This window comes from Centropristis striata, chromosome 8, assembly GCF_030273125.1.
Source record: "Centropristis striata isolate RG_2023a ecotype Rhode Island chromosome 8, C.striata_1.0, whole genome shotgun sequence".
NCBI classification, from domain to species: domain Eukaryota; kingdom Metazoa; phylum Chordata; class Actinopteri; order Perciformes; family Serranidae; genus Centropristis; species Centropristis striata.
In genome coordinates this window covers 79,905-94,400 of record NC_081524.1, presented here as the reverse complement: position 1 = coordinate 94,400, position 14,496 = coordinate 79,905, and the positions used below count along the sequence as shown (strand labels likewise).

The following is a 14,496-nucleotide window of genomic DNA, read 5'->3' as shown; positions in this document are numbered from 1 at the left end:
TATATATACATACTGTCATATATAGCGTCTGCCTCTTTACCCAGGGCGTAGAGGAGCGTGTTCACCTGTCTCTGACGCCACTCTGACGCGGTGGAAGCGGCGGCGCCACGGCGTCCGTCCCGCCAGGCGGTGAAGCTGGACGGCTGTGTGCCGTAACGAGTCAGGCGGCGTCCTGTCAGCAGTTATTACTCACTGATGCAGAACGAGGACTCGCTCGACTTGCTGCGACATTCACGAGTCATTTATTGATGAACGTGCTTTAATCACACAGACTTCCTTGTGTTCAAAAGGAGCCAAAGCTTATTAGATCTTCTCTTCCTGTTAATTTACTATATTCAGTTATACAACAACAATAATATTTATATATATATGTATGTATAACACATAGTAATGTAGTATATAAACATATTATTACCATTATTAACATACATAACTTGTTATTAACTTACACACACATAAGTACACATACACCCATGTAGTCACAATGAGACAACAATCAACAAACAAACAACAACACATAAAAAATAGTGATAATACATTTAAAAAACAAAATGTCAACAATAACGACCTAATGTCACATCAATATTGTGTCGTAGAGGAGTCAATGTTTGCTAATATATGTATATATATGTATATGTATATATATATATATATGTATGTAAGTATATGTATATATATGTATATATGTATGTATATATATATATGTGTGTATATGTATATATATATATATATATATATATATATACACATACATATATATGTGTGTATATATATATATGTATGTATATATATATATATATATATGTATCAATTTTTTTTTATTCAAGACTCAGGGTCCATAGGAGACAGATATTAAAAACAGGAACAATACAAATAAAATTAAATTACACAGCAGACAAAAATATGACAGAAACCAAAAAAAACTTCAAAAAGATGATGTTCAGACGGACCAGAGTAAACTGTTAGTGTCTCCAGTATAAGGATATATATATGAGGAGAGGGTGGAGCTAACTGAAGATTAGTTGGAGCAACCATCACACTGTTTTCGGACTGTACAAGGCGACTCATACATTTATACATCAGATTACGTAAAAGCGCTTCACAAGTGGGCTCACCAGGCCAACAGATAGCTGGCTGCAGCTTATTGAACAGTAACAGCATCATGATGAGCTTCAGGCTGAGCTGCTAAGTCCTAACCCTAACCTCTTCACCTGCTGTTAATGATCATTAATAATGTGCAGCAAAACGCTTTCAACAGTGGAACTCTGACTTTATAAGAGCAGTGATGGAATTTTCGAATCAAAGTATTAGCCTGTATATATGTATGTATATATGTATATATGTATATATATGCATATGTATATATATGTATATGTATGTATATATGTATATGTATATATGTATGTATATATGTATATATGTATATATGTATATATATGCATATGTATATATGTATATGTATGTATATATGTATATGTATATATGTATGTATATATGTATATATGTATATATATGCATATGTATATGTATGTATATATGTATATATATGCATATGTATATATATGTATATGTTTGTATATATGTATATATGTATATGTATATATGTATATGTATATTTATGTATATGTATATGTATATCTGTATATATGTATATATGTGTATATATATGTATATGTATGTATATGTATATATGTATGTATATGTATATATGTATATATGTATGTATATGTATATATACGGATATGTATGTATATGTATATGTATGTATATGTATATATGTATATGTATATGCACATACATATATATTGTTGTTGTCTTTATTTACCATTTTTACTGAATGAATTGTATATCTGTCATTGATTGGTCTCACACATATTTTATGAAATGTTTCTATTTAGTTTTATTGATTCTTATATCTCACTGTTATTGTTTATTGTCCAGATATTTGGAAAAAGTTGTCCAATCCAACAGTGTAACATTATTATATGTTAATGATTTATTAATAAGCTGTTAGTTTATTATTATTATTGTTATTATTCATAAATAAAAACAAAAAAACTCATTATTTCATTATTTTGTTCCTGTGTGACGTCACTGATCGGCCAGTGATCGATCCTCTGTTAGCTGTCTCTTTGTGTTAACGGTTAGAGGTGTGTTTGTTCTGCTCAGCGGGGCGGTGCGGGGTGGGCGGGGTCAGTGCTCGGGGGTTCCACGTCACACAGCGGCATTCATCCACCACGTGACCTCAGGCAGAGCTCTGATTGGCCGCTGCGGATCACGTGACACGTTGACACGTTGTCATAGAGACTGACCCCGCCCACCCGCGGCCCACGCCGTCAGAAACAAGCGCTCCAGGGGAGGCGGGGCTTGGGGGTGAGCTGCAGCGCTGTGATTGGCTGAGCTCGGCGGCAGCGGGCTGCGCTCTGATTGGTCAGAAGTAGAGAGCGGAGCTGTCAGTCACACACAGGCCCCGCCCCCCGCCGCTCAGACTGCGGACCGCTCCGGGACCAGAACCAGCGCTCCTTCAGGATCTTTGTGGATTATTGATTATTGATAGTGGATCAGAAGGTGATCAGCTGATCGATCAGCTGGGAGGTGATCGATCAGTGGGAGGGAATGTCCCGGCTGCTGGAGTCACGGAGACAGGACAGGATGAAGGAAATCAACCTGAAGGTGAGTTCACAAAGACCAGAACCGGACCAGAACCGGGTTCGATCCCCGCTCTGATCAATGATCGATAGCTGATCGGTGTTTCTGAGCAGATCGATCCGTGCTTCAGCTGTCTGTCTGATCACTTTGTCTCAGTTCCGCTTCTTTGTCTCACATCTGGACCGTTTGTCCCGCCGCCCGGTCCGGTCCGGTCCCGGTCCTGGAGCCGGAGCTTTATTATCGATAGTTGGTGTCGGTGATCGATCAGTGATCGGCTGATCAGGAGTGTGTTTCTGTGTGTGTGTGACCAGTTTGTGAGGAAGTTAACGGACTCTCAGAAGACGGAAACACACTTTTTTTTCCTTCAGCTCAGAATCCGGTTTCATGTTTTACACACACACACACACACACACACACACACAGTTTAATGGGTGCGTTTATTGTGTGTGCGTTTATTGTGTGTGTGTTTATAGTGTACTTTAAGTGTGTTTAGTGTGTATTTGTGTGTGTTGGTGTGTATTGGTGTGTGTCCGTTAGCAGCAGCGTGGCCGCTTTGTCCTGCAGGAGGAAACGAGCGGAGCGGGGGAGGGGAGAGAGTGTGTGTGTGTGTGTGTGTGTGTGTGTGTGTGTGTGTGTGTGTGTGTGTGTGAAGACAGGAAGTGTTGCTCAGGACTGAAGGTGGATGTTTGACCTCTGACCTCTGACTGAACTATCAACAAACAAAAACTGGAAAAAAAAAGTCTCAGATCGTTTTTATGTCTGATGGTGCGTTCACTGACCCTCTGGTAGTCTGTAGTGGTCTGTCTGTCTGTCTGTCTGTCTCTCTGTCTGTCTCTTTCTGTAGTCGTCTGTAGTAGTCTGTCTGTCTCTGTAGTTGTCTGTCTCTCTGTAGTGGTCTGTCTGTCTCTCTGTCGTGGTCTGTCTCTCTCTGTAGTGGTCTGTCTGTCTCTCTGAAGTGGTCTGTCTCTCTCTGTAGTGGTCTGTCTGTCTGTAGTCGTCTGTCTCTCACTGTAGTGGTCTGTCTGTCTCTCTGAAGTGGTCTGTCTGTCTGTAGTGGTCTGTCTCTCTCTGTAGTGGTCTGTCTCTCTGTAGTGGTCTGTCTCTCTCTGTAGTGGTCTGTCTCTCTACAGTGGTCAGAGAGACAGACCACTACAGACAGACAGACCACTACAGAGAGAGACAGACCACTAGGGAGAGACAGTCTGTAGTTGTCTCTCTCTGTAGTGGTCTGTCTCTCTCTGTAGTGGTCTGTCTGTCTGTAGTGGTCTGTCTCTCTCTGTAGTGGTCTGTCTCTCTATAGTGGTCTGTCTATCTGTCTCTCTGTAGTGGTCTGTCTCTCTCTGTAGTGGTCTGTCTCTCTATAGTGGTCTGTCTGTCTGTCTCTCTGTAGTGGTCTGTCTCTCTATAGTGGTCTGTCTCTCTCTGTAGTGGTCTGTCTGTCTCTCTGGAGTGGTCTGTCTGTCTCTCTGTAGTGGTCTGTCTGTCTCTCTGGAGTGGTCTGTCTGTCTCTCTGTAGTGGTCTGTCTCTCTCTGTAGTGGTCTGTCTGTCTCTCTGGAGTGGTCTGTCTGTCTCTCTGTAGTGGTCTGTCTCTCTCTGTAGGGGTCTGTCTGTCTGTAGTGGTCTGTCTCTCTCTGTAGGGGTCTGTCTGTCTGTAGTGGTCTGTCTCTCTCTGTAGGGGTCTGTCTGTCTGTCTGTAGTGGTCTGTCTGTCTGTAGTTGTCTCTCTCTGTAGTGGTCTGCCTGTCTGTAATTGTCTGTCTCTCTGTAGTTGTCTCTCTCTGTAGTTGTCTGTCTCTCTGTAGTTGTCTCTCTCATTAGTGGTCTGCCTGTCTGTTATTGTCTGTCTCTCTGTAGTTGGCTCTCTCTGTAGTGGTCTGTCTCTCTGTAGTTGTCTCTCTCTGTAGTGGTCTGCCTGTCTCTCTGTAGTGGTCTGTCTGTCTCTCTGTAGTGGTCTGTCTCTCTGTAGTTGTCTGTCTCTCTGTAGTTGTCTCTCTCTGTAGTGGTCTGTCTCTCTGTAGTTGTCTGTCTCTCTCTGTAGTGGTCTGTCTGTCTGTAGTGGTCTGTCTCTCTCTGTAGTGGTCTGTCTGTCTCTCTGTAGTGGTCTGTCTGTCTGTAGTGGTCTGTCTGTCTGTAGTTGTCTCTCTCTGTAGTGGTCTGCCGGTCTCTCTGTAGTGGTCTGTCTCTCTCTGTAGTGGTCTGTCTGTCTGTAGTGGTCTGTCTGTCTGTAGTGGTCTGTCTCTCTATAGTCTCTATAGTCTCTCTGTAGTGGTCTGTCTCTCTCTGTAGTTGTCTGTCTGTCTGTAGTGGTCTGTCTCTCTCTGTAGTGGTCTGTGTGGCTCTCTGTAGTGGTCTGTCTCTCTGTAGTTGTCTGTCTCTCTCTATAGTGGTCTGTCTGTCTGTAGTGGTCTGTCTCTCTCTGTAGTGGTCTGTCTCTGTAGCTGTCTGTCTCTCTGTAGTGGTCTGTCTCTCTCTGTAGTGGTCTGTCTGTCTCTCTGTAGTGGTCTGTCTGTCTGTAGTTGTCTGTCTCTCTGTAGTTGTCTCTCTCTGTAGTGGTCTGTCTCTCTGTAGTGGTCTGTCTCTCTCTGTAGTGGTCTGTCTCTCTGTAGTTGTCTCTCTCTGTAGTGGTCTGTCTCTCTGTAGTTGTCTCTCTCTGTAGTGGTCTGCCTGTCTCTCTGTAGTGGTCTGTCTGTCTCTCTGTAGTGGTCTGTCTGTCTGTAGTTGTCTGTCTCTCTGTAGTGGTCTGTCTCTCTCTATAGTGGTCTGTCTGTCTGTAGTGGTCTGTCTCTCTCTGTAGTGGTCTGTCTCTGTAGCTTTCTGTCTCTCTGTAGTGGTCTGTCTCTCTCTGTAGTGGTCTGTCTCTCTCTGTAGTGGTCTGTCTGTCTCTCTGTAGTGGTCTGTCTGTCTGTAATTGTCTGTCTCTCTGTAGTTGTCTCTCTCTGTAGTGGTCTGTCTCTCTGTAGTTGTCTGTCTCTCTCTGTAGTGGTCTGTCTGTCTGTAGTGGTCTGTCTTTCTCTGTAGTGGTCTGTCTGTCTCTCTGTAGTGGTCTGTCTGTCTGTAGTTGTCTCTCTGTAGTGGTCTGCCGGTCTCTCTGTAGTGGTCTGTCTGTCTGTAGTGGTCTGTCTCTCTGTAGTGGTCTGTCTCTCTCTGTAGTGGTCTGTCTGTCTGTAGTGGTCTGTCTCTCTCTGTAGTGGTCTGTCTCTCTATAGTCTCTCTGTAGTGGCCTGTCTCTCTGTAGTGGTCTGTCTCTCTGTAGTTGTCTGTCTCTCTGTAGTGGTCTGTCTCTCTCTATAGTGGTCTGTCTGTCTGTAGTGGTCTGTCTCTGTAGCTGTCTGTCTCTCTGTAGTGGTCTGTCTCTCTCTGTAGTGGTCTGTCTGTCTGTAGTGGTCTGTCTCTCTCTGTAGTGGTCTGCCTGTCTCTCTGTAGTGGTCTGTCTCTCTCTGTAGTGGTCTGTCTCTCTGTAGTTGTCTCTCTCTGTAGTGGTCTGCCTGTCTCTCTGTAGTGGTCTGTCTGTCTGTAGTGGTCTGTCTCTCTCTGTCGTGGTCTGTCTGTAGTGGTCTGTCGTTCTCTGTAGTGGTCTGTCTGTGTCTGTAGTGGTCTGTCTCTCTCTGTAGTGGTCTGTCTGTGTCTCTCTGTAGTGGTCTGTCTCTCTCTGTAGTGGTCTGTCTCTCTGTAGTGGTCTGTCTCTCTCTGTAGTGGTCTGTCTGTCTCTCTCTGTAGTGGTCTGTCTGTCTCTGTAGTGGTCTGTCTCTCTGTAGTGGTCTGTCTCTCTCTGTCGTCGTCTGTCTGTAGTGGTCTGTCTTTCTCTGTAGTGGTCCGTCTCTGTCTGTAGTGGTCTGTCTCTCTCTGTAGTGGTCTGTCTCTCTCTGTAGTGGTCTGTCTGTCTCTCTCTGTAGTGGTCTGTCTCTCTGTAGTGGTCTGTCTCTGTCTGTAGTGGTCTGTCTGTCTCTCTCTGTAGTGGTCTGTCTGTCTCTCTCTGTAGTGGTCTGTCTCTCTGTAGTGGTCTGTCTCTGTCTGTAGTGGTCTGTCTCTCTCTGTAGTGGTCTGTCTCTCTCTGTAGTGGTCTGTCTGTCTCTCTCTGTAGTGGTCTGTCTCTCTGTAGTGGTCTGTCTCTCTCTGTAGTGGTCTGTCTCTCTCTGTAGTGGTCTGTCTGTCTCTCTCTGTAGTGGTCTGTCTCTCTGTAGTGGTCTGTCTCTCTGTAGTGGTCTGTCTCTCTCTGTAGTGGTCTGTCTGTCTGTCAACAACAACAATCTGAAAAACACAAACATTTATCAAGTCTTTACCTGTTTCTGAACCTCCTCCTCTCTCCTCCTCTCTCTCCTCCTCCTCCTCTCTCTCTCCTCCTCCTCCTCCCCCTCTCCTCCTCCTCCTCCTCCTCCTCCTCTCTCTCCCTCCTCCTCCTCCTCCTCCTCTCTCTCTCTCCTCCTCCTCCTCCTCCTCTCTCTCTCTCCTCCTCCTCCTCCTCCTCCTCCTCCTCCTCTCTCTCCTCCTCCTCCTCTCTCTCCTCCTCCTCCTCTCTCTCTCTCCTCCTCCTCCTCCTCCTCCTCCTCCTCCTCTCTCTCCTCCTCCTCCTCCTCTCTCTCTCCTCCTCCTCCTCCTCTCTCTCCTCCTCCTCTCTCTCTCTCCTCCTCCTCCTCCTCCTCCTCTCTCTCTCCTCCTCCTCCTCCTCCTCTCTCTCTCCTCCTCCTCCTCCTCTCTCTCCTCCTCCTCCTCCTCTCTCTCTCCTCCTCCTCCTCCTCCTCTCTCTCTCTCCTCCTCCTCCTCCTCCTCTCTCTCTCCCTCCTCCTCTCTCTCTCTCCTCCTCCTCCTCCTCCTCTCTGTCTCTCCTCCTCCTCCTCCTCCTCTCTCTCCTCCTCTCTCTCTCCTCCTCCTCCTCCTCCTCCTCCTCTCTCTCCTCCTCCTCCTCCTCCTCCTCCTCCTCCTCCTCCTCTCTCTCTCCCTCCTCCTCTCTCTCCTCCTCCTCCTCCTCTCTCTCCTCCTCCTCCTCCTCCTCTCTCTCCTCCTCTCTCCCTCCTCCTCCTCCTCCTCCTCCTCCTCTCTCTCTCTCTCTCTCTCCTCCTCCTCTCTCTCCTCCTCCTCCTCCTCCTCCTCCTCCTCCTGATCTCCTGATCCAGCAGACAGTAGATTCTTTATGTGTTTTATCACTGAGTTCTTTATTTATTGATCAGCTGATCTCTGACTGTCACCAGACCTCCACACAGACTGCTCCTTTCTCCTCCTTTCTCCTCCTTTCTCCTCCTCTCTCCTCCTCTCTCCTCTCTCCTCTCCCCTCTCTCACAGACACGTCTTTATTTACATTATTTACATTATTAACATTGTTTACTTTATTAACATTATTTACATTATTTACTTTATTTACATTTACATTATTTACATTATTTACTTTATTTACTTTATTTACATTTACATTATTTACATTATTTACATTTACATTATTTACATTATTAACATTATTTACATTATTAACATTATTTACATTATTTACATTATTAACATTGTTTACTTTATTAACTTTATTAACATTATTAACATTATTTACTTTATTTACATTATTTACTTTATTAACATTATTTACATTATTTACATTATTAACATTGTTTACTTTATTAACATTATTAACATTATTTACATTATTAACATTATTTACTTTATTAACATTATTTACATTATTTACTTTATTAACATTGTTTACTTTATTAACATTATTAACATTATTAACATTATTTACTTTATTTACATTATTTACATTATTAACATTGTTTACATTATTTACTTTATTTACATTTACATTATTTACATTATTTACATTATTTACTTTATTTACTTTATTTACATTTACATTATTTACATTATTTACATTTACATTATTTACATTATTAACATTATTAACATTATTTACATTATTAACATTATTTACTTTATTAACATTATTTACATTATTTACATTATTAACATTGTTTACTTTATTAACATTATTTACATTATTAACATTATTTACTTTATTTACATTATTTACATTATTAACATTGTTTACTTTATTTACATTATTTACATTATTAACATTGTTTACTTTATTAACATTATTTACATTATTTACATTTACATTATTTACATTATTTACATTTACATTATTTACATTATTAACATTATTAACATTATTTATATTATTAACATTATTTACTTTATTAACATTATTTACATTATTTACATTATTAACATTGTTTACTTTATTAACATTATTTACATTATTAACATTATTTACTTTATTTACATTTACTTTATTTACATTTACATTATTTACATTATTAACATTGTTTACTTTATTTACATTTACATTATTTACTTTATTGGTGGATCAGGTTGTTCAGTTTCTGGATCTGAGACTAAAAATAATCGTCTGTGAGAAACAAACTGAAACTTTCAATAAATAAATCTTTATATTTAAAACACACACACACACACACACACACACACACACACACAGACACACACACACACACACACACACAGACACACACAGACACACACACACACACACACACACACACACACACACACACACACACACACACTTCCTCTTCCTGCTCCTCCCTGAAGTTAATGTGAAAAACATCAGAAAGAAGAAGTTCAGACAGACAGGCAGACAGACAGGTTTGACCCTTCAGAATAAAAGCATGAATGATGTATTCTAGCATCAGTAATAAATGTGATTCCACCAAAGTAAAACTAATGATTAAATGTTTGTTACATGTTTCCACTTATGTATTATTATTATTATTATTATTTATTATTTATATAGTTTACACGTGTTGTTTGATCCAAATATTTCAGTTCTTTATTTCTTAATATTCATCAGAGGAAAAACTTTTACTGCATTGATCCAACAGATAACAGGAAGTGTCCCGTCCTCTCTGTTGTTGTTGTTGTTGTTGTTGTTTTTTAATATGTTTTATTGAATGAAAAAACTAATGAATAAATGAAAGTTATTGAACACAGAATAAAACAACAGAAAGTGTTTTCAGACGTCATCAGGAAGAAAAAAACAAACACTTAAAACAATTAATTACCGATCACAGTCTGGAGCATAAATACATTATTACACTGGCATATTCATAATATTACCCATAGATACCTATGGTGGAACCCATTGGGCGAGAGGCGGGTCTAACCTGGACAGGACGCCAGACTATCGCAGGGCTGACACATAGAGACAGACAATCACACTCTCATTCACTCCTACGGGCAATTTAGAGTCACCAATTAAACCTAAGTGCAAACTCCAGGCGGAATATTCTACCTTTACTCACTGGTCTAGCTCCAGTAGGTTAGATATTATATATTCTACCTTTACACACTGGTCTAGCTCCAGTAGATTAGATATTATATATTCTACCTTTACACACTGGTCTAGCTCCAGTAGGTTAGATATTATATATTCTACCTTTACACACTGGTCTAGCTCCAGTAGGTTAGATATTATATATTCTACCTTTACACACTGGTCTAGCTCCAGTAGGTTAGATATTATATATTCTACCTTTACACACTGGTCTAGCTCCAGTAGGTTAGATAGTATATATTCTACCTTTACACACTGGTCTAGCTCCAGTAGGTTAGATAGTATATATTCTACCTTTACACACTGGTCTAGCTCCAGTAGGTTAGATATTATATATTCTACCTTTACACACTGGTCTAGCTCCAGTAGGTTAGATATTATATATTCTACCTTTACACACTGGTCTAGCTCCAGTAGGTTAGATAGTATATATTCTACCTTTACTCACTGGTCTAGCTCCAGTAGGTTAGATATTATATATTCTACCTTTACACACTGGTCTAGCTCCAGTAGGTTAGATAGTATATATTCTACCTTTACACACTGGTCTAGCTCCAGTAGGTTAGATAGTATATATTCTACCTTTACTCACTGGTCTAGCTCCAGTAGATTAGATATTATATATTCTACCTTTACTCACTGGTCTAGCTCCAGTAGATTAGATATTATATATTCTACCTTTACACACTGGTCTAGCTCCAGTAGGTTAGATATTATATATTCTACCTTTACACACTGGTCTAGCTCCAGTAGGTTAGATAGTATATATTCTACCTTTACTCACTGGTCTAGCTCCAGTAGATTAGATATTATATATTCTACCTTTACACACTGGTCTAGCTCCAGTAGGTTAGATATTATATATTCTACCTTTACACACTGGTCTAGCTCCAGTAGATTAGATATTATATATTCTACCTTTACACACTGGTCTAGCTCCAGTAGGTTAGATATTATATATTCTACCTTTACACACTGGTCTAGCTCCAGTAGATTAGATATTATATATTCTACCTTTACTCACTGGTCTAGCTCCAGTAGGTTAGATAGTATATATTCTACCTTTACTCACTGGTCTAGCTCCAGTAGGTTAGATAGTATATATTCTACCTTTACTCACTGGTCTAGCTCCAGTAGGTTAGATATTATATATTCTACCTTTACACACTGGTCTAGCTCCAGTAGGTTAGATATTATATATTCTACCTTTACACACTGGTCTAGCTCCAGTAGGTTAGATATTATATATTCTACCTTTACTCACTGGTCTAGCTCCAGTAGGTTAGATAGTATATATTCTACCTTTACTCACTGGTCTAGCTCCAGTAGGTTAGATAGTATATATTCTACCTTTACTCACTGGTCTAGCTCCAGTAGGTTAGATATTATATATTCTACCTTTACACACTGGTCTAGCTCCAGTAGGTTAGATATTATATATTCTACCTTTACACACTGGTCTAGCTCCAGTAGGTTAGATAGTATATATTCTACCTTTACACACTGGTCTAGCTCCAGTAGGTTAGATAGTATATATTCTACCTTTACTCACTGGTCTAGCTCCAGTAGGTTAGATATTATATATTCTACCTTTACACACTGGTCTAGCTCCAGTAGGTTAGATATTATATATTCTACCTTTACACACTGGTCTAGCTCCAGTAGGTTAGATATTATATATTCTACCTTTACTCACTGGTCTAGCTCCAGTAGGTTAGATAGTATATATTCTACCTTTACACACTGGTCTAGCTCCAGTAGGTTAGATATTATATATATATAATAACTGATCATGAGTAACCTTAAAGGGAAATGTGTGAGTTAATAGGAAACACCTCACTTTTCTGAAGGTTTATTTTATACCCTGAGATTTTACCAAAACTCTCAGGGATGGAGAGGATCCTGGGCATAGAAACATACAGTATCATATCATCTGCATAAAGTGAAATTCTTTGCTCTCGTCCCTCCCTGAATGAGCCCACGATGATAGAGTCCTGTCCCATTGCTACTGCTAGAGGCTCTAGGCTGTGGAAAGCAGTGGTGATAGGGTCACATCCCATTGGTACAAACTGCTGCTACTGGCATGCTGTATAAAAGTCTGATCCATTTGATAGATTGTTTTCCAAAGCCAAATTTATCCAATGCATAAAACAAATAGCTCCACTCCAGCCTATGGAAAGCTTCTTCAGCATCCATGGACATGATAAGCTGTGGCAGGTGGGACCTGAGTCCTGATGGATCAGATAAAATCTATCTTTTATAAATCCTGTTTGGTCAGGAGAATCATCTGGGGTAAAAAGTCTTCTAATGCTAACACCTTGGCTAAAGTCTTGACATCTACGTTGAGTAATGAGGACGATAGGATTCACAGCGGTTAGATCCTGATTCTCTCTCAGGATCAAGATATAGAAGCCTCTCTCAATGATTGGGCCAGTTCACCCAGTTCACCCAGTTCAAGGGTCTCATTCAACATGTTCAGCCTGTGAGGGATTAAAGAACTCAGATGGGAACCCATCCGGTCCCGGACTGAAGTGTTTTACTGGGCACATTAAAAGTTCCTCAGCAGTAAGAGGATTTTCTAAAATGTTCTTGGATTCTTCGCTAATAGTGTTCAAATTTAGAAAAAAACTGTCAAATGTGGGACAAGAGCCACGCTCAGAAGAACCCACTGAAGTATAGTAATCCCTGAACATATCATTTATTATTTTATGGTCATGTGTATAACCCTCAGCTGTTTGAATCTTTGAAATAAGTTAAGCTGCTTGTCTAAGTTGAAGAATCTTACTGGCTTTGTCATCAAATTCGTAATATGAACGTCGGGATCTCCAGAACATTTTCTCCGCTGGTTCAGTCAGTCCTAGACGGCTGGCCTATCCAGCTCTAGAAACTCTGGCAGTTATATCTGACAATTTCTGATACGCTTTCTTTTTATTATAAGATATATATGAGATTATGTGGGAGTGTCGCAATGCAACATGGGACTTTTCCAGAACTGAAATCATCACCAAAAAAGACACAAAATTAAAAAAAAAGACACAAAATTACCAAAAAAGACACAAAATGACCAAAGAAAGAAACAAAAAACACATACAAAATTATAATAAACAACAAAATTATAAAAAACATACGTTCATCGGTGTGAGAATGAGTTCCTGCTGGTGGCAGGAGGCGTCTGCCACCAGGATGAATGTGTGAACGGTGAATGAGTGTAAAGAGCTTCGAGCGGTCACCAGAGAAGGTTTATAACTACAGGAACATTTACACAAAAACACACAAAAAACATGTAAATACACACAAAAGTACAAAGTGTGTGTGTGTTGCCGTGTGGTCTCTATGAGAAGAGGATCTTACCTGGATGAATGAAGGAGATTGATTGATGTATTGATTGATGTATTGATTGATGTATTGGTGTATTGATCGACTGACTGATTGTGTTTCAGAACAAGGAGAAGCAGCGTCTGAAGGAGCGGGAGAAGGAGGCGCGGGAGAGGGAGGCGCGCCACAGTAACGGCCACCTGTTCACCTCCCTCACCGTCTCCTCCACCACCCTCTGCTCCTCCTGCAGCAGGAGCATCACAGCCAAGGAGGCGCTGAGCTGCCCCGGTAACACACACACACACACACACACACACACACACACACACACACACACATAATTAATATTTATTCATGCCCACATAAAGGGAGATAAATCGTTGTTATCAGGTTTTTCCTCCTTTATGTCCTGATCATTAATGTTTAACTTTGACTTGATCAAGTTTTGAACCCAAAAGAAACAAAGGAAAACATAAAATCTGATCTTGAAAATGATGTTTCAAAACACAGAATTTCAAATGATGCAAATATAAATACAGGTTGCAGATATAACATCCAACAGGTAAAATGAGGATAACCTCTAGTTCTATATTTTATACTAAATATAAAATAAATCTGGTCTGGAGTTTCAAGCCAGAACTTTATCTGGAAGCTGGTGGAGAGACTCAATGTTGCTTCATTTTATGTTTTCACGTCATGAAGGAGTACTATGACTCTGGGGTGTGTGTGTGTGTGTGTGTGTGTGTGTGTGTGTGTGTGTGTGTCTGTGTGTGTGTGTGCGTGTGTGTGTGTGTGTAACAGATGGTGTGTTAATCCTGAACAATAAACAGACGAACATCTTCAGATTAACTCACGTTCTGATTGGCTGCTGAGGACCAACCCTGAGAACTGGGACATCTGTGTGTGTGTGTGTGTGTGTTACTGTGTGTGTGTTACTGTGTGTGTGTTACTGTGTGTCTGTGTGTGTGTGTGTGTGTGTGTGTTACTGTGTGTGTGTTACTGTGTGCGTGTGTGTGTGTGTGTGTGTGTGCACTCAGCAGCAAACTGATCAAAAACAATTCAACACGAACATTAAAAACTATTTCTGACCAGATACCTGTCTCTCTCCCTGTCTGTCTGTCTCTCTCCCTGTCTGTCTGTCTGTCTGTCTGTCTGTCTGTCTGTCTGTCTCTCTCCCTGTCTGTCTGTCTGTCTGT

General features: G+C 40.7%; 1 protein-coding gene across 1 annotated transcript in view; it reads left to right on the top strand.

The window, feature by feature from the left end:
* Positions 1-2,377: 2,377 nt before the first annotated feature.
* arhgef2 (rho/rac guanine nucleotide exchange factor (GEF) 2) overlaps positions 2,378-14,496 on the top strand; it is a 29,033-nt gene continuing 16,914 nt past the window's right edge. The window contains exons 1-2 of the mRNA XM_059338266.1: positions 2,378-2,673; positions 13,426-13,588. Coding sequence (XP_059194249.1) covers positions 2,617-2,673; positions 13,426-13,588 — 220 coding nt within the window. The 5' untranslated portion in view covers positions 2,378-2,616. The remainder of the gene's footprint in view (positions 2,674-13,425; positions 13,589-14,496) is intronic.